At 44.0% G+C, this 21143-nt stretch overlaps 1 protein-coding gene across 2 annotated transcripts in view; it reads right to left on the reverse strand.

Annotated features, from left to right (window-relative positions):
* Positions 1-161: 161 nt before the first annotated feature.
* Positions 162-21143, reverse strand: part of ppp3cca (protein phosphatase 3, catalytic subunit, gamma isozyme, a) — a 45154-nt gene continuing 24172 nt past the window's right edge. The window contains exons 5-14 of one of the 2 annotated variants that reach the window (XM_056744880.1): positions 19841-19986; positions 19612-19751; positions 18410-18487; positions 17859-17953; positions 16148-16273; positions 15750-15827; positions 14473-14557; positions 13804-13901; positions 10616-10642; positions 162-2738 (exon numbers count right to left, since the gene is read on the reverse strand). In XM_056744880.1, the coding sequence (XP_056600858.1) occupies positions 2575-2738; positions 10616-10642; positions 13804-13901; positions 14473-14557; positions 15750-15827; positions 16148-16273; positions 17859-17953; positions 18410-18487; positions 19612-19751; positions 19841-19986 (1037 nt within the window). In that variant the 3' untranslated portion in view covers positions 162-2574. The remainder of the gene's footprint in view (positions 2739-10615; positions 10643-13803; positions 13902-14472; positions 14558-15749; positions 15828-16147; positions 16274-17858; positions 17954-18409; positions 18488-19611; positions 19752-19840; positions 19987-21143) is intronic. The other variant, XM_056744881.1, reaches the window with a different exon arrangement.

Consider the following 21143-nt stretch of genomic DNA (forward strand, 5'->3'; position numbering starts at 1 on the left):
ACATATGCAGCTTAAATTACATTCAGCTTCCTTTCAAAAGAAAAATATGACCAACCGTGCTGTCTTGAATATTCCACTGCTTTTTTCTAAAATTAAACCACATATCAAACATTAATGGTGGCTTTGCATTACATGATGTGTTCAACAAAAAGACAGCTCAATTAAATCCCAATATTTTATTTTTCATTATTACATGATTGTGCATGAATTTCTATACATTCTTACAAAGCAACTGAGCCTTGGAGCCCGTCAAGGCCCTAAGACTCTTCATTTTAGAAAGAGAAAACAGAGCAGAAAGCAACAAAAATATTATGACCAGAACATAAAGGAATTTTGAAAATGTCCATAGACCACATAATCTCTTACACCATTAGAAAAAAACTGTACGACCTCTGATCAGCCGAATAATCTCAGTACACCACATTTTATTTGACTTCCAGTTGGAATACATGCAAATAAATGTAACATCATTTGTGACATCTAGATGACTGGCATTTATAGTGTACACAAATGTTCTCTTTAGAGTCCTTAGACATACTGCATCAATTTGATCTTGCAAAATGCACACAAACTTCAGGAATGGTGGTCTGGACTGTAATCACATCTTTGTTTCACTCTGTTCAAAGCTGCGAGTAGAACAAACATCTAAAGATGCGACTGGAAATGAGCATTCACAAATTGGTCACATTACTGGATTTGAATTTGCCTTTCATGAAATGAAAAATCACAATTTTAAATCCGTTTAAATTCATTTCTGTTCCAAATAACCCACAAAAAGTCATTAAACATCTAAAAATGTTGTCTAAAATTCTACACCTGACATTTAAAACCACTCCGGCAAAATCCAGGCATGGGGATGACCCTGCAAATTGGGTGCATGCTTGTGTGCATACAAAATTAGACATTCAACAACCTGGCAAATCATGATCTGCTTTAAAATCAGACAAACCCACAGTTCTCAGACTATTGTTAGCTCAAATTAATAGACATTGCATGTGATGCTTTATGATATTCGTTCCTACTTTCTTCAAAGAAGCAAAAAGCTGTTCTTCAACTCAACATAAGGTGGCGGCATAACACAACCTTTTGTAAATCGTAAACCCAGACGCCCCCCAAAAAACTGCACCTCAATACCTCACATAGTGTTACAACTGAAACCACTTCGTTTAACATATATTATGTTCAACATGCTTTGTTAATGTCTCAAGCACAAACCAGATACAGTACAAAATAATGGTCTGTGTGATCAACCAATGGCAGTTAACTCCGTGCTCTCCATGAAATACGTATACAGGGACAGTGGGACTTCCCCGTTCGCAACATCTCCGTTCGGTGATGCATTATGGTGGATTCACACGGTACGCGTCCGTCGCGTTTGTCCAGTTTAATTTCAAAGGGAAACCTAAGCGGCAAAACGCGGGCATCCGAAATCCTACAACTTCCACGGGCACGGCTATTTGCTGCAGGTGCAGCTGAAGATACAAATATTTCATCTTTTTGTGAATGCCAGTAGCAGCCACATCGGCTTAAAGGTCCGCGTAACGTGTGAATGGCCCATTAGACTTTGGCTTCTGATCAAGTTGATCAAACAATTTCATAAACATGCTAATAGCTCTTCTTGTATAGCCTAGTAACAAATACGACTTTTTGTTGAATGAATGTAAGAACTCATTTATCATCTTTTCACTAAATACAGCAAAAACAGGTGTGGCAGAAAATAAGGATCTTGGCTTCTCTAGAAATCTGTCAAGTGATTGCTTCAAAGATACCCAAAATAACTTGCCTGGTTTTCAGAAGTTGAATGCATTTTGATAGGGCTTTCATCTGTCTTATTTTAAGTTTTCACAAGCATAAAAACACACAAATTCTATGTAGAAGTGCTGTCATGGCTACTTTCATGTGTTAAGTCACCAGGTAAAAACCAAGTGCTGTTTTACGAATACAAATACAAATGCTAGTTTTTACGGTAGAAACAAACACATTAAACCCAAATCAGCTTATAGTTTCATCTCTGAATCTTAGACAAAATTGAAGAGATAAGGAAATATAATGAAAATGTTTAGTTTTACTTTATATATATAAAAACATTTTAAATGAACTGTTTTCTCTTCGCTTTGTTTTCTTCTAAATCCCTTACAGCCTTATTTAATGACACAAGTCAGTACAGTATATTTAGTCAAACAATCCCTTTCCAAATACACATTGACATACAATATTAGAAAAATGGAATTAACTAGATCTGATCAGCATCTGAAACCCCTACATCTTACCTCAAGTTACAAAACTGTCATTGCAGTTTAAAAGTTGACACATTGTGATTTGTTTTGCACACTTTCGAATGTTCGTCTTTAACATGTTGCTATCAAATACATTTAATACATGTCATGTAATAAATAAAATCTCATGTTTGTAGCTAGTTGTGAATTAATTGTCTCTTTCTCTCTTAGTGGAATGATTCCTCTCCATATCCCAGGACCTCATCCGCAGGATCGGGCAGTTGAGGAGACTCTCATGGAAAACGTGGCAGAGAAAGAGAAAATGCTATGGAGGAGAGGAAAAGTGCAAAATCTCCCCTTACGCGTTCCCATCTGTACCGTTTTTCTCGTTGACGGCGTTGACTGCGGTACCGTCTGGTTGCTGGCCGTCCTTCCGAGGAGGCATCCTTTCATTTACGCGGTCCAAACCACGGGCTTCTTCGAAGTTGCGGATCTTCCGTGTAGGAGAAAAGCCTTGGATGGCTACCGGGGAAAAAATCAACTGATTTAAGTATGGGAAACTGTGCTAAACTTTCCCACACAAAGTTAACATTAAAAAAGCATGTTTTACGGACATTTCTGGAGACATTCAATTCAAAACAGTTCACCCAAAAATGAAAATTCTGTCTTCATTTACTCACCCTCAAGTTATTCCAAATCTATAAATTCTTTGTTCTGATGAACACAGAGAAAGATATTTGGAAGAATGTTTGTAACCAAACAGTTCTTTGCCACTACCATAACAGGAAAAACTAGTTTATAAATGTCTTCGTTCTGCTGAACACAAAAGAAGATATTTTGAATAATGCAGGATAGCAGACAGTTCTGAGGCACTTTTGACTACCATTGTCATTTTACCTACTATGGTGGTGTGGTCAATGATGGCCAAAAACTGTTTGGTCACAAGAATTTTTCAAATATCTTTCTCAGTGTCCATCGGAACAAAGACATTTATAAAGATTTCGAAGAACTCGAGGGTAAATGATGACAGATTTTTTAGTTTTCGGTGAACTGCATATGACAACATCGACGGTCTACCTCATGTCATACTGTGCGTTTCCAGTAAATAAGTACTACTTCCACGGAAAATAAGACAACATTAACAAAACATGAGAGTCAGAACAACAGGAACAGGAAATACAGAGTACAAAGAGGGCGGCAATGACCGTAATAAGTAAGCAAATTCCAGACAGCTACCAAACAATGTGCCGCATCTGCCAAATTTGGCTACAAGTTAATTTAAAAATATTCGTAGCAAACTAAAGTATTTAAAGATTATTTATCTGATTTACAAGTATAAAAACGGAATGTCATATACAAAAATTATTTGAACATCTCCAGGAAATAAAAAAATGCTGAAACTGAAACCCTTATTCAAACAAATAGCAAGCGAACACACGAAAGCTGATTCTTGCACAACCAACAGGCTTATTATGTCCACTTGCATTTTCTTTAAACACAGAGCCACTGCCAAGGTGAACCCAGTTGTCAAACACAAGACGCCCATTCACTAACTAACTTTGTTATATTGTATAACAGTTACACACCTGGTATAAAACTTTGAAATCAGGTCAGTGACTTAATAGCAAGAGTGTCTTGTTCTGACACACTTAACATTCTATGCCCGAGTGCGTGTGTAAACAATAGTTCAGAGTCGCAATGCATTACAGCAGCGGGTGAGAGGCCTCAGGCAAGAGTGTTACGCGTGAACAGGAACATACAGTCTTAGGAAAGCACAGTAATAACAAGATTACAATCTGAAAATACACGGCAGAGAGAGGTCTTGGCCTCTCCACCAATCAGATTGCAGCTTGGGAATTAGCGAGCTCTAGCCGGGGCTCGGGACTAACCAGCAAACCCCTCCGGTCAACAGGCACGAGCAAATTTATAAGTTGGAGCAGAGTTGGAAACTGCGCAGGCGCTCATTCCCTCACTTGATGCCTTCGAGTGTCTGCATCCATCATTCAAATTTCTGGCTGCAGTTTACTTTGTAGAATTTAATTAAGGAAACAAATGGCTTTGAAAAGGGAGGACCCCTTTTGTTATGTTGCTTTTATTTAGCAGACATTTTTATCCAAATAAAATTTTTAAAACATGATGGTAGTGCAAGAATGAAGTTCCCTTTCTGTCGGTCTCTCGACGTTGTGTCGAGAACGACAGATGGGGTTCGCCCTTGAGAACCAATCAACTCTGACTACTATAGAAAAGGCCAATGAAATTTGGCGAATGCAATTTGCATGCCGGGCTCCGCCCCCGGAAATCCGGTATAAAAGGAGGCCGGCGTGCAGCATTCACTTACCTTTTGTTCTTCAGAGCCATCGCTCATGAGTACAACTCAGGATTCAATCCTCTACAACTACACGCTGGTGCTACGACGTGTTACAGCGGATCGTCCCTTCCTGCAGCGACCTTCCCCTGGGCGTCTCGGCGGTTCCGGAGGTGTTAGAGATTTTTTCTAAAAGTCCTTTTCAGGACTGACTGAGCATTCTCCAGCGCGGCATGTCCCGCTGTTCTCTTGGGTGCGGCACCCTCATCGAGGAGGGGGATGGACACGATCGCTGCATTAGGTGTCTGGGCGTCCAGCACACTGAAGCAGCGTTCGTTGACACATCTGCCTGCACTGCGGGCAGATTGTCATTCAGAAGTTGCGGTCACGGGTGGCTGTCTTCCTACGGGAACCAGCCACCATTTCGTCTGCTACCCGGGCTGTGACATCTGTGGCTACGGCCCCGATGACCACCCACGTTAGCAGCGTTAGTGATACGGGGAACTCTGCGAACGTAAACCCGCCAGCCAAGTGCTCACGGGCCGATCGCACCCCGATTCGCTCTTCTGAACGTTCCCCAACCGGCGGTGGCATACCGTCCGGATCCTCACGCACACACTCGGAAACGATGTGTGACGTAGATGAGATGTCGCTCGCAGCATCGGAGGGAGACTGGCATCCGACTCTGCCGAATCCAAACTCCACCCCCAGCGGTCGAGTTCAGGAGGAAGCAGAAGTGATGTCATCCGTGCTAACCCGGGGATACGTGGTTCCCGAGGTCGGTGCGCGGTGCAAACCGCGCCCACCCCGGGTGCCATGTTTTTCCCGGAGGTGCATGAGGAGCTGTGTAAAACTTGGAACGCTCCACTCACGGACCGTTCCAGTGAAACCAGCTCCGGCTCCCTTACTTCCCTCGATGGTGAGGCAGCCAAGGACTGCGTCGAGATCCCCCGGGTGGAACGTCCGCCTGCGGTGCACCTGTGCCGCGGACGGCTACCACCTGGGGGGGGATCGACCACTCCTACCGTCCAAAGCACGTAAGACTTCGGCATCACTGGTGTCGAAAGCTTGCGATGTTGCGGGCCAGGCTGCCTCCTCTCTCTATGCCTTGGCCATCCTGCAGGTCCGCCAGGCCAGGGCGTTGAGAGGGCTCCACGAGGGTAAGGCCGACCCGGGTATAATGCAGGATCTCCGTGCCACCGCTGACAGCGCTCTACGGGCGACTAAGGCGGCGGCACGGGCCCTGGGTCGGACGATGTCCACGGTAGTGGTCCAGGAGAGACACCCCCGGCTATACCTTGTGCAGAAGAGTGACAGCAAGGAAGTCCGCTTTCTTGATGCACTCATCTCGCAGGGTGGGTTGTTGGTAACACCGTCGAGGACTGCGCTCAGCAGTTTTTTGACGGCGAAGCAGACCGTGGCAATTAACCACATTTTTTTCACGCCGCGACTCGGCCGCCTACAGGCCTCCGAGATCTCACGTGACGTCTGCTTCCCTGCAACCCAGGACCCTTTCGACATCGGCTCCGGTTCCTGTGCCCCCACAGGCGGCACCCCGGAAGCAGAGGTCGAGGGGGAAACCTCCACCCCGTCAGCAACCTCCTCGCGAGAAGGGACACTGACGGGAAGACCCCAGGGAGAACAACATCGGGCCCGAACCTTCACAGCCACGGCTCTGATCGGTCGGTACGGGACGACTCCTGCCTCGTCACCAAAGCCGGGCCCTTGTTAGGGCTTGGCGCCCACTTACTCACTGAGTTTTCTGTTCTCCCCGGGTTTACTTGCAGCCGATCGCACACTCCACTGGACTGTGCTCGGCGAACCGACCTCACACCCTGGCGAGGCGTGAGGTCGTACACATATGACAGCTGTCACCACTCTCAAACCGACAGTGCGTGCCGTTGTCCCGCCAGGCAGGTAAGCAGGCGGAGCAAAAACCTTCCCTCCGGGGACTCCCCGTGACATGGTTAGCTCCGCCAGCCGACGAACCACCCCCCGTGGGAATGATGAAGCAGACCGTCCCCTTGGTCACCCTGTCACAGTCCCTGGGAGCTCGAGAGCTGCCCACACTGTCTCGCTGGCTAATGAGGGCGGTCCGTCTTGGTTACTCGATCCAGTTCGCCAGAGACTCACCCAAGTTTCGGGGCATCATCTCTCCCTCTGTCAGAGGCAGGGACGCCTCCGTACTTCGGGTAGAGGTCACCACCCTTCTGGCAAAACAGGCATCGAGTTCGTCCCTCAAAACCAAGATGTTCAGTGGGTCACCACCCGCACTTCATCGTTCCCAAGAAAGACGGCGGGTTGCCCCCAAAGGCTGCGTACCCTGAACAGAGCACCTTCACAAGCTGCCATTCAGGGTGCTCACACAGAGGCGCGTCCTGACATCTATGAGGTGTCAGGATTGGTTCGTGGCAATCGACCTGAAGGACGCTTACTTTCATGTCTCGATCCTCCTCGACACCGGCCGTTCCCACGGTTCGCGTGCGAGAGGCGGGCATATCAGTACAGAGTCCTCCCTTTCGGTCTGTCCCTGACCGCCCTTTCTCCCTGAGAGGAGGAAGGCGAGCGGGTACTAAACTATCTCAGCGACTGGCCTATCTTGGCACACTCGCGAGATCTGTTATGTACACAAAGGGACCTGGTGCTCCGGCACCTAGGTCGATTGGGACTCCAGGTCAACCAAGAGAGGGGCAAGCTCTCCCCAGTGCAGAGCATCCTCTTTCTCGGTATGGAACTCAGCTCTGTCACCATGTCAGCACACCTGTCCGCAGTTGTGCCCAACCAGTGTTGAACTGTCTGAAATGAACATTTTAGGCAGACAGCGGTCCCCCTGAAACAATTCAGAGGCTCCTGGGACACATGGCGTCCTCGCGGGTTAATACCCCTCGAGTTGATGCACATGACACCGCTCCAACACTGGTTTCAGAGTCGAGTTCCGAGGAGAGCGTGGCACACCGGCAGCAGGCGCATGGTGATGCCGCCCTGCTGCCGACGCACCATAACCCCTAGTCTTTATGACTTTTTCGACGGACTCAGGTCCCTTTGAGCAGGTTATGAGGCAGGTCGTGGTGACGACTGAAGTCTCCCTGCAGGGGTGCGGTGTAGTGTGCAACGGGCACGCAGGTGGGGTGTTGGACGAACCCCCGCCTGCGCTGGCATATCAATTGCCAAGAGTTGTGGGCTATGCTACTTGCACTGAGCAGGCTACGGCCTCTCGTGCGAGACATGCACGTGCTGTTCCGAGGACAGCACTATAGCTGTAGCGAATACAGATCGTCAGGGTGGCGTTCGCACACAGCAGCTAAACACAACTTGCTCGACGCCTCCTCCGGTGGAGTCAACAGGTGACTCGTTCCCTGCAGGCCACACACCCCGGGCAAACTGAACTAGACAGCCGACGTGCTTTCTCGCCAGTTTATGCCTCGTGGAGAGTGGCGACTCCACCCCCGTGCAGTCCAGCTCATTTGGAGGCTGTTCGGGTAGGCCCAGGTAAAACCTGTTCACCTCCCGTAACACCACCATTTGCCCGCTTGATAGTCCCTGCCCTCGGCACGGATATCCTTGCGCACAGCTGGCCGCGGGATGGGCGGAAGCACACCTTCCCCCCCCCAGGAGCCTTCTTGTACAGACTCTGTGCAAGGTCAGGGAGCAGGAGCACCAAGTGTTATTGGTTACACCACACCGGTCTAACCGCACTTGGCCTCAGAGCCGATGCTCTGGACAGCGACTCCCCCTGAACCATTCCCCTGACAGAGGACCTGCTCTCTCAGGGGAAGGACACGTTCTGGCATCCCAGATCAGACCTCTGGAACACCCATGTCTGGTCTCTAGACGGGACGAGAAGATCCTAAGATGGCTACTCCCCCTATACGGCTGAGACCATCACCCAGGCTAGGGCCCCATCTACTAGGCGGTTACACGCCTCTAGACGGTGCCTCTTCTCGTCCTGGTGTCTTTCTCAACGAGAAAGACCCACTGAGGTGCTTGATCAGGATTGTGTTCCCCTCCTCACGAGACTGGAGACTAACATCTCCCTTCCACACTGAAAGTGTATGTAGTCGCTATTGCCACTCATCACGACTCAGTCGGTGGAAAGTTTCTAGGGCAACACGACCTGGTCACCAGGTTCCTAAGCAGCGAGAGGGCGGAATCCGCCTCATCTCCGCTCCATACCCTCTTGGGACCCTAAGTGGTCCTGGGGAGCCTCAGGGCCCCCCAAAGAGCCCCTCGGAGGTTCCGATCTTCCTCATAGAGTAAGACGGCCCTCCTGACGGCGCTCACTTCCTTCAAGAGGGTAGGGGACCACCGAGCATCCTCCGTGTCCCTGGATTGCCTTAAACTCGGCCCTGGAAACTCTCACGTTATCTTGAGACCCAGGCCCGGATGCGTGCCCAAGAAGTTCCCATTACTCCCTCCGGGGCCAAGTGGTGAACTTGCAGGCGCTCCCCATGGGGGAGGAAGACCCAACCCGATTAGTGTTGTGTCCAGTACGTACTGGACCGCACGCAGAGCTCTGAAGCTCTGACCAGCTCCGTGTCTGTTGGAGGACAGCAGAAGGGGAAGGCTGTCTCCAAACAGAGGCTGGCGCACTGGGTCGTGGACGCCGTTACGACGGCATCCCGATCTCAGAATCTCCCATGCCCATTGGCAGTGAGGGCTCACTCCACACGGAGTTTAGCCACCTCCTGGACACTGGCAGAAGCGCCTCTCTAGCAGACATCTGTAGAGCTGCGGGTTGGGCTATGCCCAAACACCTTCGCAAGGGTTAACAACCTTCGCGTAAACCCGGTGTCAGCCCACGTCCTGCGTGGCGACATGTAGGACTGGCATCCGGGGGGGCGTATGCCTGCGAAAGCACCTTTCCACCCTCTAACAGGTTGGGTCAGTGTGCTATTTACCTTTTCTTCTTACCCGAACACATCGCTAAGAAACTGGTACCTCACCAGCCTCCCTTCTTACCCAGACACTGGTTAAGAATAGGCATTCCATCCATCACCAAACAAGCACCCCCTGGGGGCTGGCTGGGCAGAGCAGCCTTCCCCCTTAGGCCGGGATACCATGTGAGCTATCACAGATAGCTCTAACCGGACCTAGTGCTACCGGACGTCTGTAACACCCCCTCCGTGGGCTGTTCCGTCTGATGTATCCTCATGAGAATGGTTCCCACTCCTGGTAACCCATGAGCTTCCCCAGGTGGGCCTCCACCTCGCGGTTAACTACTCAGTCCGCACGTTCCATGCGTTCTCCTCCAAGGACGAGACCATACCTATATCCACCATATTCCTCCCCACGGGTAGGAGGTGGCCTCTGTAGCGCTTCTCTGATTAAGAGTCGCGCTTACCCGGTGTAAACTGATCTGGACGGCCTCTCGCCTATAGAGAGCTAAGGCCCCGTCCGTGAAAGTTACCGGTCAGGGCTGTACCCATCTTTCTCCAAGAAAGCTCTGGAACCCCCCGACCACCACACTGGAAGGTTACAGTCTCACGAAAGCTTCGAGATGACACGCCCAGGCTTGTTACCGTCGCTTCGCTAGAGATTGTGACGCGATACAGCGTTGTGGCGTTTTCCATAGGCAACCCCATCTGTCGTTCTCGACACAACGTCGAGAGACCGACAGAAAGGGAACGTCTTGGTTACGTATGTAACCTCAGTTCCCTGATGGAGGGAACGAGACGTTGTGTCCCTTATGCCACGAACACGTATCGTATTCTGCTGCAGTTTGAGAGGTCTCAGGCTCTTCAGAACAAAGGTAAGTGAATGCTGCACGCCGGCCTCCTTTTATACCGGATTTCCGGGGGCGGAGCCCGGCATGCAAATTGCATTCGCCAAATTTCATTGGCCTTTTCTATAGTAGTCAGAGTTGATTGGTTCTCAAGGGCGAACCCCATCTGTCGTTCTCGACACAACGTCTCGTTCCCTCCATCAGGGAACTGAGGTTACATACGTAACCAAGACGATTTTCTGTCACCAGTTTGACACACAAAAACAGATGCTGAGGTGAATGCAAATGCACAAAAAGACACAGGGGAAAAGAGTACAGCAGGGGGTGGGATGAGACACACAGGAATGCTTTTCCCACAAAAGGCGAGCATACCTTGACCCTCCTTTGCTTCTATGGCGGCTGTATTAGCAAGCACAGCAGGAAGTAGCCCAAAATGAATGGAGAGAAAGGTTATATCAGTAAGGTTACACCCAATGCACATAACCCCCCCAACACACACACACACACAATATAGTAATATAGTAATATTAGTAGTTAAAGAATTAAAAAGCAGAACACACATTAAGAGTAGAGATCAGTCACAGAAATTAAAAAGCAGATTTATAGAATTTGGAGAATGTTAGAGCTTATGAAAAGAAATCAAAACTATATATATATATATATATATATAAATATAAATACATATATATGTGTTTATTTTTATACAACAGTTCTTTCTGGTTCTCGAATCTGATTGGCTGAGAGCATTGCGATATTCCACCAATATCACCATGGGAACCGCTTAGCTGACTGTTTGTATCACTCTGCCACTAAACTAACTCAGACTTTATGCTGTACTCACAACTGCGTCACTCTGAAGAAGCTAGACGTGGCATCATGAGATAGAGAAGTGTCCATCTGATCAACACTCAGGAATCTCGGCGGAAGCCACAGACCAGGGGTGTCCACTGTCGATCCTGGAGGGCCACAGTCCTGCAGAGTTTAGCTCCAACTTGGCTCAACACACCTGTTTGGAAGTTTCTAGTCTGCTTTGTGAGACCTTGATTAGCTGTTCAGGTGTGTCTGATTAGGGTTGAAGCTAAACTTTGCAGGATACAGGCCCTCCAGGACTGACTTTGGACACCCCTGCCATAGACAATCTGGGTATTTCTATCCTACTGTTTTTTGCATATTGAGGTTTCGGACTTACTATTCTTGACTCATGCTTATTTTCGGCTACTATATAGTATGTAAGTAAGCGATTTCGGATGGAGGGAATGATAATAGGAACATGCTCTTATGAAAGTATAACTGGCAGTGGTGGCAGTGTCTCTTAACAATTTATAAAAAATCACAGCGAGGTATGAGAGGGTTTCGATCACGCACTTTGGATAACAGAAATTGCTGTGTCAACTTGCTAAAGTAAACAAGCACATGTTTACATAAACAAAAAACAATGGAAAGTGCTGCAGTGGGATTAAAACACTCTCTGTGAGTTACCCTATTCATTATTTCTCACTTATAACTTTACTGAAGCAGCACAAATTAAAAAAAAATCAAAGTAGTTCCCATTTCCTTCAAAAAGCTTTAAAGACACTCAAATGTTGTTTCTGATTTATCTACACACTTGTACCATCAAACTGTTGTATAAATGCAATATCGCTCTAGTAGTCGTGTGATGGATCTCTATATCAGGGGCTGTTATTGCCTCCTGTGGCCTATTCACAACCATCCGGATATAGAGCACCACCACACTTCTTCTTAAGCAATACTAAATAAATTACATATATATAATTTTTAAAAGAAGACATTTTCTTTTATGTTTTCTAGTATAATTTTTGTCTATACAAGTCATTTCACACATTTAAACATACACATTTCATTTACACTTTCACATTTTAAAAAATCATAAACATTGACATGAGTATATGAGGGGCTTCATAAGAAATATTGCAAAAAGGTATGGTATTAAAGTCCCCTGCGGTCAATAGTTTTAATAACTCACCGTTGACAATCAAAATGACATAATTAAACCTCACTCAATCGAGGTAAGCAGTTCAGGCTCTGCTAAACTGTGATAATATAAGCACAAATATATGCAACATCTTTGCATATTTATTTCTCAAACTACTGATCAAATGAGTTAGTTTGATTTTTTGTTTAAGGTTCATGACATCATTAGCTGGAGCAGTGTCAAACTGTATTTTTTAAACTGCCTTTGGTAAACTGCAGTTTTATGGAGAAAATTGTTTTGTTCAGAATGATAAATGTGCGCATGGTTTGTCTTAAAGGCATATTAAAAAAAAAAAATCACATAAAACTTTACTGTGATTTTCACCACAAGGGGTCTTCGGATCAGCCCAGTAGCTTCTCAGATTCTTTAATATTCCTCTCAGTTCTGGCTGGCTTTATGCCAACCCACACAGACAATGAAGCCGGTCTCTTAAAGGTCACTGAGTTTCCTATATGTACTTCAAAAAGTGACATCCACCCACGGTCTCCTTTGATTTTCCTCTCTCTGTCCATCTCTTCACACCTACACAAAGTTCTAAACGCTATCGACCTTCAATGACCTTTATAACCCAATGGTCTCGCCCACTCAGAGAGGACAGGTTAATCTAGAATCATGACGCTGCGCTAATGCTGGCCTCTGATTGGCTCTCAGATCACTCTGCGGAGCAGGTGGCTAAATCACCTTTCTTTAAATGAGCCTAGAGGGGAGGCTTTGTAAAGCAAATAGGTAAATAAACAGTGTATACAGGAGGATTGCAGGATGTAACAGGTGTTACAGGGAAAGAACTACAATAAGCGCTGCGGTGTTGTTTTCTATATGAGTGGTAAAATGTTGTTGTATGTTATAACTATTTTTAAAGATTCAAATTATGAATATTATATACATGATTAAATTGTTGATTCAACACAAGAACATGCCTGGGTTTTTAACCCCAAAATCAAAAAGCAATTTAAGAAACTATGTTATTTTACTGCAGTAAATCAATATATTACAGTAATGAGAATCTAATGAACAATCGCTAATGAGAAAATGGAAATTACAGATGCATTAGGGTAATACGAATTTAGGGGGGAAATTACTATGCTAAATCATGGAAATAATGTCACAATGCAAAAAATGTCATCAAAACAACCCACCCTAATTGTCCTGACATTAGGCCTCATCTGAACGGAAAATATAATTAATTGTGTTGATGAGATTCCTCCATTTACAGTACATTAGCAGCAAGAATGTTATGACCAGGCCAATTTTCCTTCGATTTTAAAGTTGCTAAAAACTTAAATAAGTAAAAAAAGCTGTGTGATGGAGGCGGACAGCTATGCCCTCGATGATATGTGCTGCTAAAAGCACTGATGGGGCTCAGAATGAGGGAGAAAGATAAATAACATCCCCATCAACTATCTATGCTGCCTTGTGTGATGAGCACAGCGCTGGGCATCTACATTTGACACAATACAATGAGAAGGTACGTCTCAAGCATACAGATGCTCAAGGATCCGACTGAAAACGTGCATCAGCAAATCCTCACGCAACGTACCATTACAAACCACACACATGGACCACTTACCATTCTGTAAAGTCTGCTTGCCTCCAGATAATACTCCTAGTGGTAGCGTTCCAGTTGGGGTGAGCCCTTTGAGGGTCAGCACGCTCTCGCTCTCTTCCCTGTGATCCACAAACAGTGTATCAGAAGTGTATTCAAAAAAGTATTTAAGCACATGATCAGTTAGCATGGAGTGGGGAAGAAAGTGGAAACGTGGCAATTTACCCTGCTGCCTTGCTGACCTAATCTGAATATTATACAGAACACCAGAGACAAAAGACTGTCCTCTGTTCCTTCATTATCTACGGCATTGTTCATCTGGAATAATGTCTTATATAATTAGATTGCTACTCCACACGATGACTCACTGACGGCAGCACATTAATCCTAATGGAGGAAAGAGGGCGTCTGTGTGTGTGGCATTAAAACAAAACTTCACTGAGCTTTGCTTGTTTTATACACAAACAAAATGGGAACGAACATCTCTTAAATAAAATCCTGTTTACCCAATTACATAAAAAAATAACATGATGTTATTTTAAAGCATTTAGTGTCTGTCCAGCAGGTGGTTGGTGAAGAAGATTCTGGTTTGCACTTGTTATTAGGTCATTGTAACGACCTCACAGAAACCAAAATGGCACAGAAAGTGCAGTGACGATGAAATGCTTAAAATCGCAGTGTTTGCAGACTGACCTGAGCACAGAGAAAACTCTGGCCATTTTCCCTATGGCACGAATCTTATTTCTAATCACCTCCTTACGGACAGCTGGAACTCCACCTGCAACACAAAGCCAGCATCACCATCACCCCATCGGACCTTTGACCCACAAACCCGCTGTGAGAAAAATGTTGAGATGCTGAGAATCAGATCGTATTTGGTATGGTTTAGAAATTGGCAAACACAGATAGAAACCAATGTGTTAAGCATGTGATCCATTTGACTGCCTTTCAATGACAAATTTATTTGTGTGTGCATGCACAAATACACACACAAACACCTGTATTTGTGTTTTAAAGTGACACCATAGTGATATCTATTTAATAGCATATACAGTCTTTGTATGGAAGAAAATTTAGTTCAACACAGGTTGTCTGGAGGAGAATCATTGGGCGGCATAAACAGACATCAGACCTCCAGGGAGAGAATATCTGACAGCCAGATTGACAGTTGGACACTTCTGATGTCTGTCTACACTGATTTTTAACAGTCAAACATACACACACTAAAACACACACACACACTAATAGCGCTTTTCCACTCCATAGTCACTTTTGGGTTTTTTTCACTGGGTACAGTACCTAGTACCTAATACTTTTTGAGGTTCCAAGCGTACTGTACCGATTCCCAAATGTGACATGTTTACACACAGATCACTGATTGGGCAGAGAGAATCATTACCAGCGTCATTGGATTTGCAACACATACGCATTTGAATACGTAATATTGAAATTTCGTTATATGCTTCGTGACAGTAAAATAGAGATTGAGACCCTTAACGCAATGCTAAATGCTACATTAGCTTACCCTCGTGCGCCGTTCGAGCAAACCAAATGGTCGTTGTCTGCTCTTTGCTGTAATATTTCCAAATACCATTTCTGGTATTTTTAGCAGTATTTTGTATTGCTGCCATCCGCCATCGAAAAGCTCCATTACTCCTCTGTTGTGCGTGTGTTTGTGGAGTTCACAATGATGCTATCGCAGTAGGGGCGGCACAACTATGACGATAAAGTTATAATCCCCACCCACTCTGAAGTGGTACTTAACTGCTGTGGAAAAGCAAACTGAGTCGAAGTGAAATGAGCTGTACCGAGCCTAGTCGTACTAAACCTGACAGTACCATGCAGTGGAAAAGCGCCATAACTGTGAGCCCATTCTAGCTGTACAGCTTTAAATTCACTAAATGTGAACCAAGCGCAGAAGTCTAAATAAAACATGTTAACAGAACATGAGAGTGCGTGTTCACACTTACCTTCACACAAGTCATCTCCTTCTGACATGAGTTCATCATCAGAGCAGATGTTTAGCACATTTACCAACATCTCTGTCACTGTGAATACAGAACAACCTGCATTAGTAGACCTGATAAGCCTCCCATGCTCACACTATTACATGTAAAACATATGTAAAATAGAAGAAGTTGATCATTTCATAAAGGTGCCTTTGAACACACTGGCACGATTCTGTCACCATAACGCTTCGTGTTTGACTTTTCCTGCATTCTTCCTACCAAGCGAACAAAGTCAGACACCACAGACACGTCATCAACAAGGTCCTTCTTGTTTCCTCTACATAAGCCGTCAAATACCAGCATCTATATATTTCCTACTGGGTAGATTACGGTCCATAAAATCTGGGGTTCACGCTTACCTTTCTCTCCCACGAAGGGCAGAGACCATGTAAACACGTCCATAAAGTTGGGTAACCAGTATGGGTGAGGAGAGCAGTTGAACTGTCTAATGTTCATAACGTTGTTTTCATATTTCAGTACCGCCGCTAGAGAGAAAAAAAGCAGGGCAGAGAGAGTTTACCCAATAAAGCCGTTGTTATTTATATTCATTTATATATTTAATATTTTAATGTTTTTGTCCATATGTGATTAGATCTGGGAAAACCCAACACATAGTGCAGATTTATATAGACTATTACAGTTGTTGATAACATATTCAAGCCCTTTCGAAATCAGTATTTATTTTGCTCATATCTTTTGTATGTAACTAAATTATGGCTGAGGTCCGCTGAAGCGCTATGATGTTCAGGAACGAAATTTTGAGAAAAACGTGTTTAAATTTAAGTGATGAAAATAAAAGCACAACAGTCCAGTATCAAAAGTAAGTCACTTTAAGGTGGTAAGAGACTTACTCTAATAAAAATTTAATTTAAAAACATTTCCTAGTGTTGAAGTCTATAAAAATACTGTACAAAACCGTTTGAAGGAGAATGCTGCAGGGCACACTTAAAGAATGAGAGCTCTGACTTTATCACAACATAAGGAAACTAACAAATATTACGGACAACAAATATAAGCAGTGAAGCAAGTTTTACGTAGTTTATCATGTGCATAGTGTCTGGACTTTTGATCATCCCTTGTATGTTTTACTCGCGTGAGCAGCGGAGCGGGGATAACTCCGGTGCTGCAGACTATGAGCTCTGTCATCTCACGAAAACATTGTATAAAAAACTTTGCATGTCATAATTTACACAGGACTGGTGGGAAATGTGCATTAATAGTCCTTCATTCTTCATGTTATGTGGGGTCTACTGTGCTAGGTGAACTGTCTTTCTGACCGGTTTTCCCAGATCGCATCACATATGTCTAGTCAGTAACAATGACTGGTGAAGACACGCAGGTCGCTTCGCGAGCATATAAAGCTTTCATGAAGGGAAACGGGGATATAAAAATTGACATTGTAATCCCGGACGGCCTTCAGATTTTTCCATCCTTGGTAAAAAAATCTGTCAATGACAGAGAATTTTCGGTTAACGCGACCTCTGGTACACACATGTACAGGAATATCTGGACGAGGGGGGTCCGCCCTTCCCTATCTCTGATTGGTTTAGACCACAATATCGGCCTAATGTGTGTCTGTTGTTGAATCACAGGGAGAATTTCAGAGTTGCGGAGAATTATACTCCTGGTTGCACCTGTGCGACCTCTGATTATTTTTTTTAATTTTTTTATTTAGTCATTTGGCAGACGTTTTATCCAAAGCGACTTACAGTGTGCACTTATTACAGGGACAATCCCCCTGGAGCAACATGGAGTAAAGTGTCTTGCTCAAGGACACACTGGTGGTGGCTGTTGGGGTCGAACCAGCAACCTTTGATTTACCAGTTCAGTGGTTTAACCCACTAGACCACCATCTCACATTTTAATTCGCACCATTGAAAAATAAGGTCGCATTTGCGACCAAATTGGTCTCACTCTAGAGCCCTGTATACAGGTTCACAAACAGACATCTTTGACAATCTTTTTCAGTCAACTGGTGAGACAGAGAGGTAACTGATAGAACCAAAATAGCCCAGAAGCACTGAATTACCATTGGGATGTTTTTTATCGTGTTGATGGATGCAAACATACCTTTGTTGTTATAGACATCTAGATAATTGGGTGCGGAGAAAATGGTAATTAATGAAGGGAAGCCTGTTGTCTGACTTTTTCTGTACATTCTGTACCTGAAACACAAACAATAGCCTATTCAGCTGTAGATTAAAACAGGACATCTATGAGATGCTTTCAAAAGGACAAGTGGGGTAGATCAGTACTAAGGATCTCTCTCAAATGTTTGCAAATTCAGAGCTGCTCTCTTCCATACAATGAAAATGGATGGGGACTAAAAGCTCTCAAGCTCCAAGGAACGACACAAAGAGCTATAAAAAGCCGTAAAATAGCATTTCAGCTATAATTCAAGATATGTGCAAGAAATAGCCTATATGAAATTATTTTTCAGTAAAATCTTTTTGATTGACAGCCATAGTCACCATGTTGATTATACAGAACAAGCAGCTTGGATACATGATATAAATAATTCATTATGCGTTCAACAAAAAACGGCATGGTTGGAACAACACAACGACTGAAATTTCAAACTTGTGTGTACTATTCCTTTAAAAAAATTCATAAATACTTACCCCGCATCTTGTGCTTCATGTGCTCTAATCACTGACAACAAGTTATTGTTTGTCAAAAAGTCACAGACTGCTGCATAACTGTAAAAAAAAACATGTGAGTTGAAAAGTCTTTATAACCTCTCTGAAACACTAGCTTTAAATGGGCTTTTGTGTGAGCCCCAGACGCATGGGCCAGTTTACTGGAAGTTTCTTTATACGGCTTTGTGGGGTTCTCCTCAGGCCCACCCTGCCTCAAACACACTGAATGTTCAAGCAATTAGACCACAAACTGCACTTAGTTAGCAAGTTAGCATTCAGTTGGCGTAGTAAAAACAAATGCCAGCTGGACAAGATGACAGTGATCGAACACACTTATATATACAGCCAAACGAAACCAGCTGGGTGACATCGGTCAGGTTATTTTCAAGAATCAGAGGGGCTTTCCATAGCACTTCAGAGATGTCTGAAATATGTGTTGATGAATCTGCACAAACAAGCAGCTCTCATAATACACATGAGCTCATGTGTGAAAAAGGTTTTACAAATACCTTTCGAATTGTGAGTTTCTATAGAAATGTTACCTACTGTATATGTGTTATGTGAAATACTTGGTTAGTTAGTTGTTAGTAATGGAATTACAAATACTAAAGCCCAGGTTTCTCTCTTGTTTTGACATATTTCCTATAAGAAATATGTTTAGATGGGACATTTCAAAGCACTGAAACAGCCAATAGCCTTCGGTTCACGGTTTTGTAATTGCTGGCAAAAGCTTCAAATTTAAAGTGGCCTACAGAGAATCTCGAAGCACATTTTATCAGTATGTGTGTTCCCTGGGGCTCAAACCTGTGACCTTTCCACTTCTAACGCTATTCTGAGCTTAAGGGAACGTTCGCATTTACTGGTTCAATTGAGTGTGTTCAAGATGAGTCATCAAAAATAGTATATTTTAAAGCTGCAATCCGTCATTTTTGAGTTGAGATTTTGTTTACAATTTCACAGGAAATGTCATCTGACTTCAAATCACATAAATTTAACTATGTAAAGTATTTTTTTGTTTCAAACATAAATAACATATAGACAAAAGCTACAGATAGCAGCTTCAAAGACCTTAAAGCTAACACACATTAAACCAAAAGTCACAAAACTCTCATTTTAATGCTAATGGTAATAAACAATAGTGATGTCAGTAAACGTATCCTGGTAGATGCAGTCCACTATGGTACCTGAAGAAATAGGAGCAGCCTCTGACTGAGTTGTGGTTAAAGTGCTCTACTGTCTTTTCACTGCCGTAGTCTTCCCCCGGGTCAGCCCAGATCAAATCACACATAGGCCCAAACGCCGGGGGCTCCTTAAACCTATCTAGCTGCACAGCACAGAGGAAGAAAAACAGACATTAGCAGGTTTGGTTTTCCATTACAATAGCTGGAAAAAAGAACGTGAACAGATGCTTACTTTTCTGATGTCATCTAAGCAGTTGATTTCTGGTGAGAGACCTCCGTGGACACAGAGGAACTGCTGGTTCAGAAGAGCTGCAAGGGGCAAGCAGTCAAAGGCCTCCATGCATGCATCATAAATTCTCTCGGAATACTTTATTTTACCTGAGGAGGAACGCAAACAGACATGTGAGACTGGATAAGAGGGACTACACTGAATGCAAGAAAACCATAAACATGCAACTTCTTCTTTCTTGGAAACCACGGATATACCCCATAGCAGAGGCATAGGCATTATGTCCTCATTGATTCTACAACTCACTGCAGGGATGTTCCTGTGCTAATGAGTGACGAACCATCGCTGGAATTTGCTATTTTTAATATTTTACTGTATGTACACAATGTTCTCATCAGCACACATCTCACGCACACCTATCCAATCCATCACTGTTCCACTGCACGTTATCTGTTAATATGAAACCACAAAACTTCATGCAAAGAAGTTTATTCTCATTCAAGATTAACATTCATAGGCATACAACTGCAAACTAAATGACCTATAACAAAAGAAAAACCTCACAGTGAGCGTGTTAATAATTAATATTGAATATTAGGAGGGCTTAGCTTTAGACAGAAGAGTAGAATGTGCTAATCTGACTTTGAAAATAAAAAATATTGGATGTCCAGACTAATAAAGCACAATTATTTTTCAAAATCATCATGTATTATGTGTATAATCTAATTTACATTCGCAAACAGGGTCTTTCCGAGACATCGCGGCCGTAAATGACCCTGTGCACCAACCCAGCTGTCCCCACTGTGTTTCAAAACAAAGTGACGCTATGAGTAAAGGTTTACACAAGAGAGAACTTCAACTGCAATCATTAACCATTCAACCATTCAACCCTTTAAACAACAAATGACATCATCTCCACCCTCCACTCGAACATGAGAACGGTATCAAAAGTTCAACCGTGTTTTTATCAAAGGCCGACCTTGATATTTTGGTAAACAACTAGTAAAGTATTAGTAAAGTAAAGCAAAGCACTTATCTTATGTTTTTACTTTAATAACATCACCTTTGATAGGACAAGTTGTCTTGGAAATTTGGGCAACCCATCTAAAATCAGCCATGGATCTATTACTGTTTAAGTTTAGTAACCATGTTTTGGGGGGATTTATTAATATTTGTTTTACCACAGTTATACTCCAAACGTTATTTTTTAAGTATGATTCCTGTAGTGAGACCTTGAGAACTTTGTAGTTACTGTGGTTTCACTACAAATACCATCATTATTTTAAATATGGTAACTTTGGTAAAG

Source organism: Triplophysa dalaica, chromosome 4, assembly GCF_015846415.1.
Source record: "Triplophysa dalaica isolate WHDGS20190420 chromosome 4, ASM1584641v1, whole genome shotgun sequence".
NCBI lineage: Eukaryota > Metazoa > Chordata > Actinopteri > Cypriniformes > Nemacheilidae > Triplophysa > Triplophysa dalaica.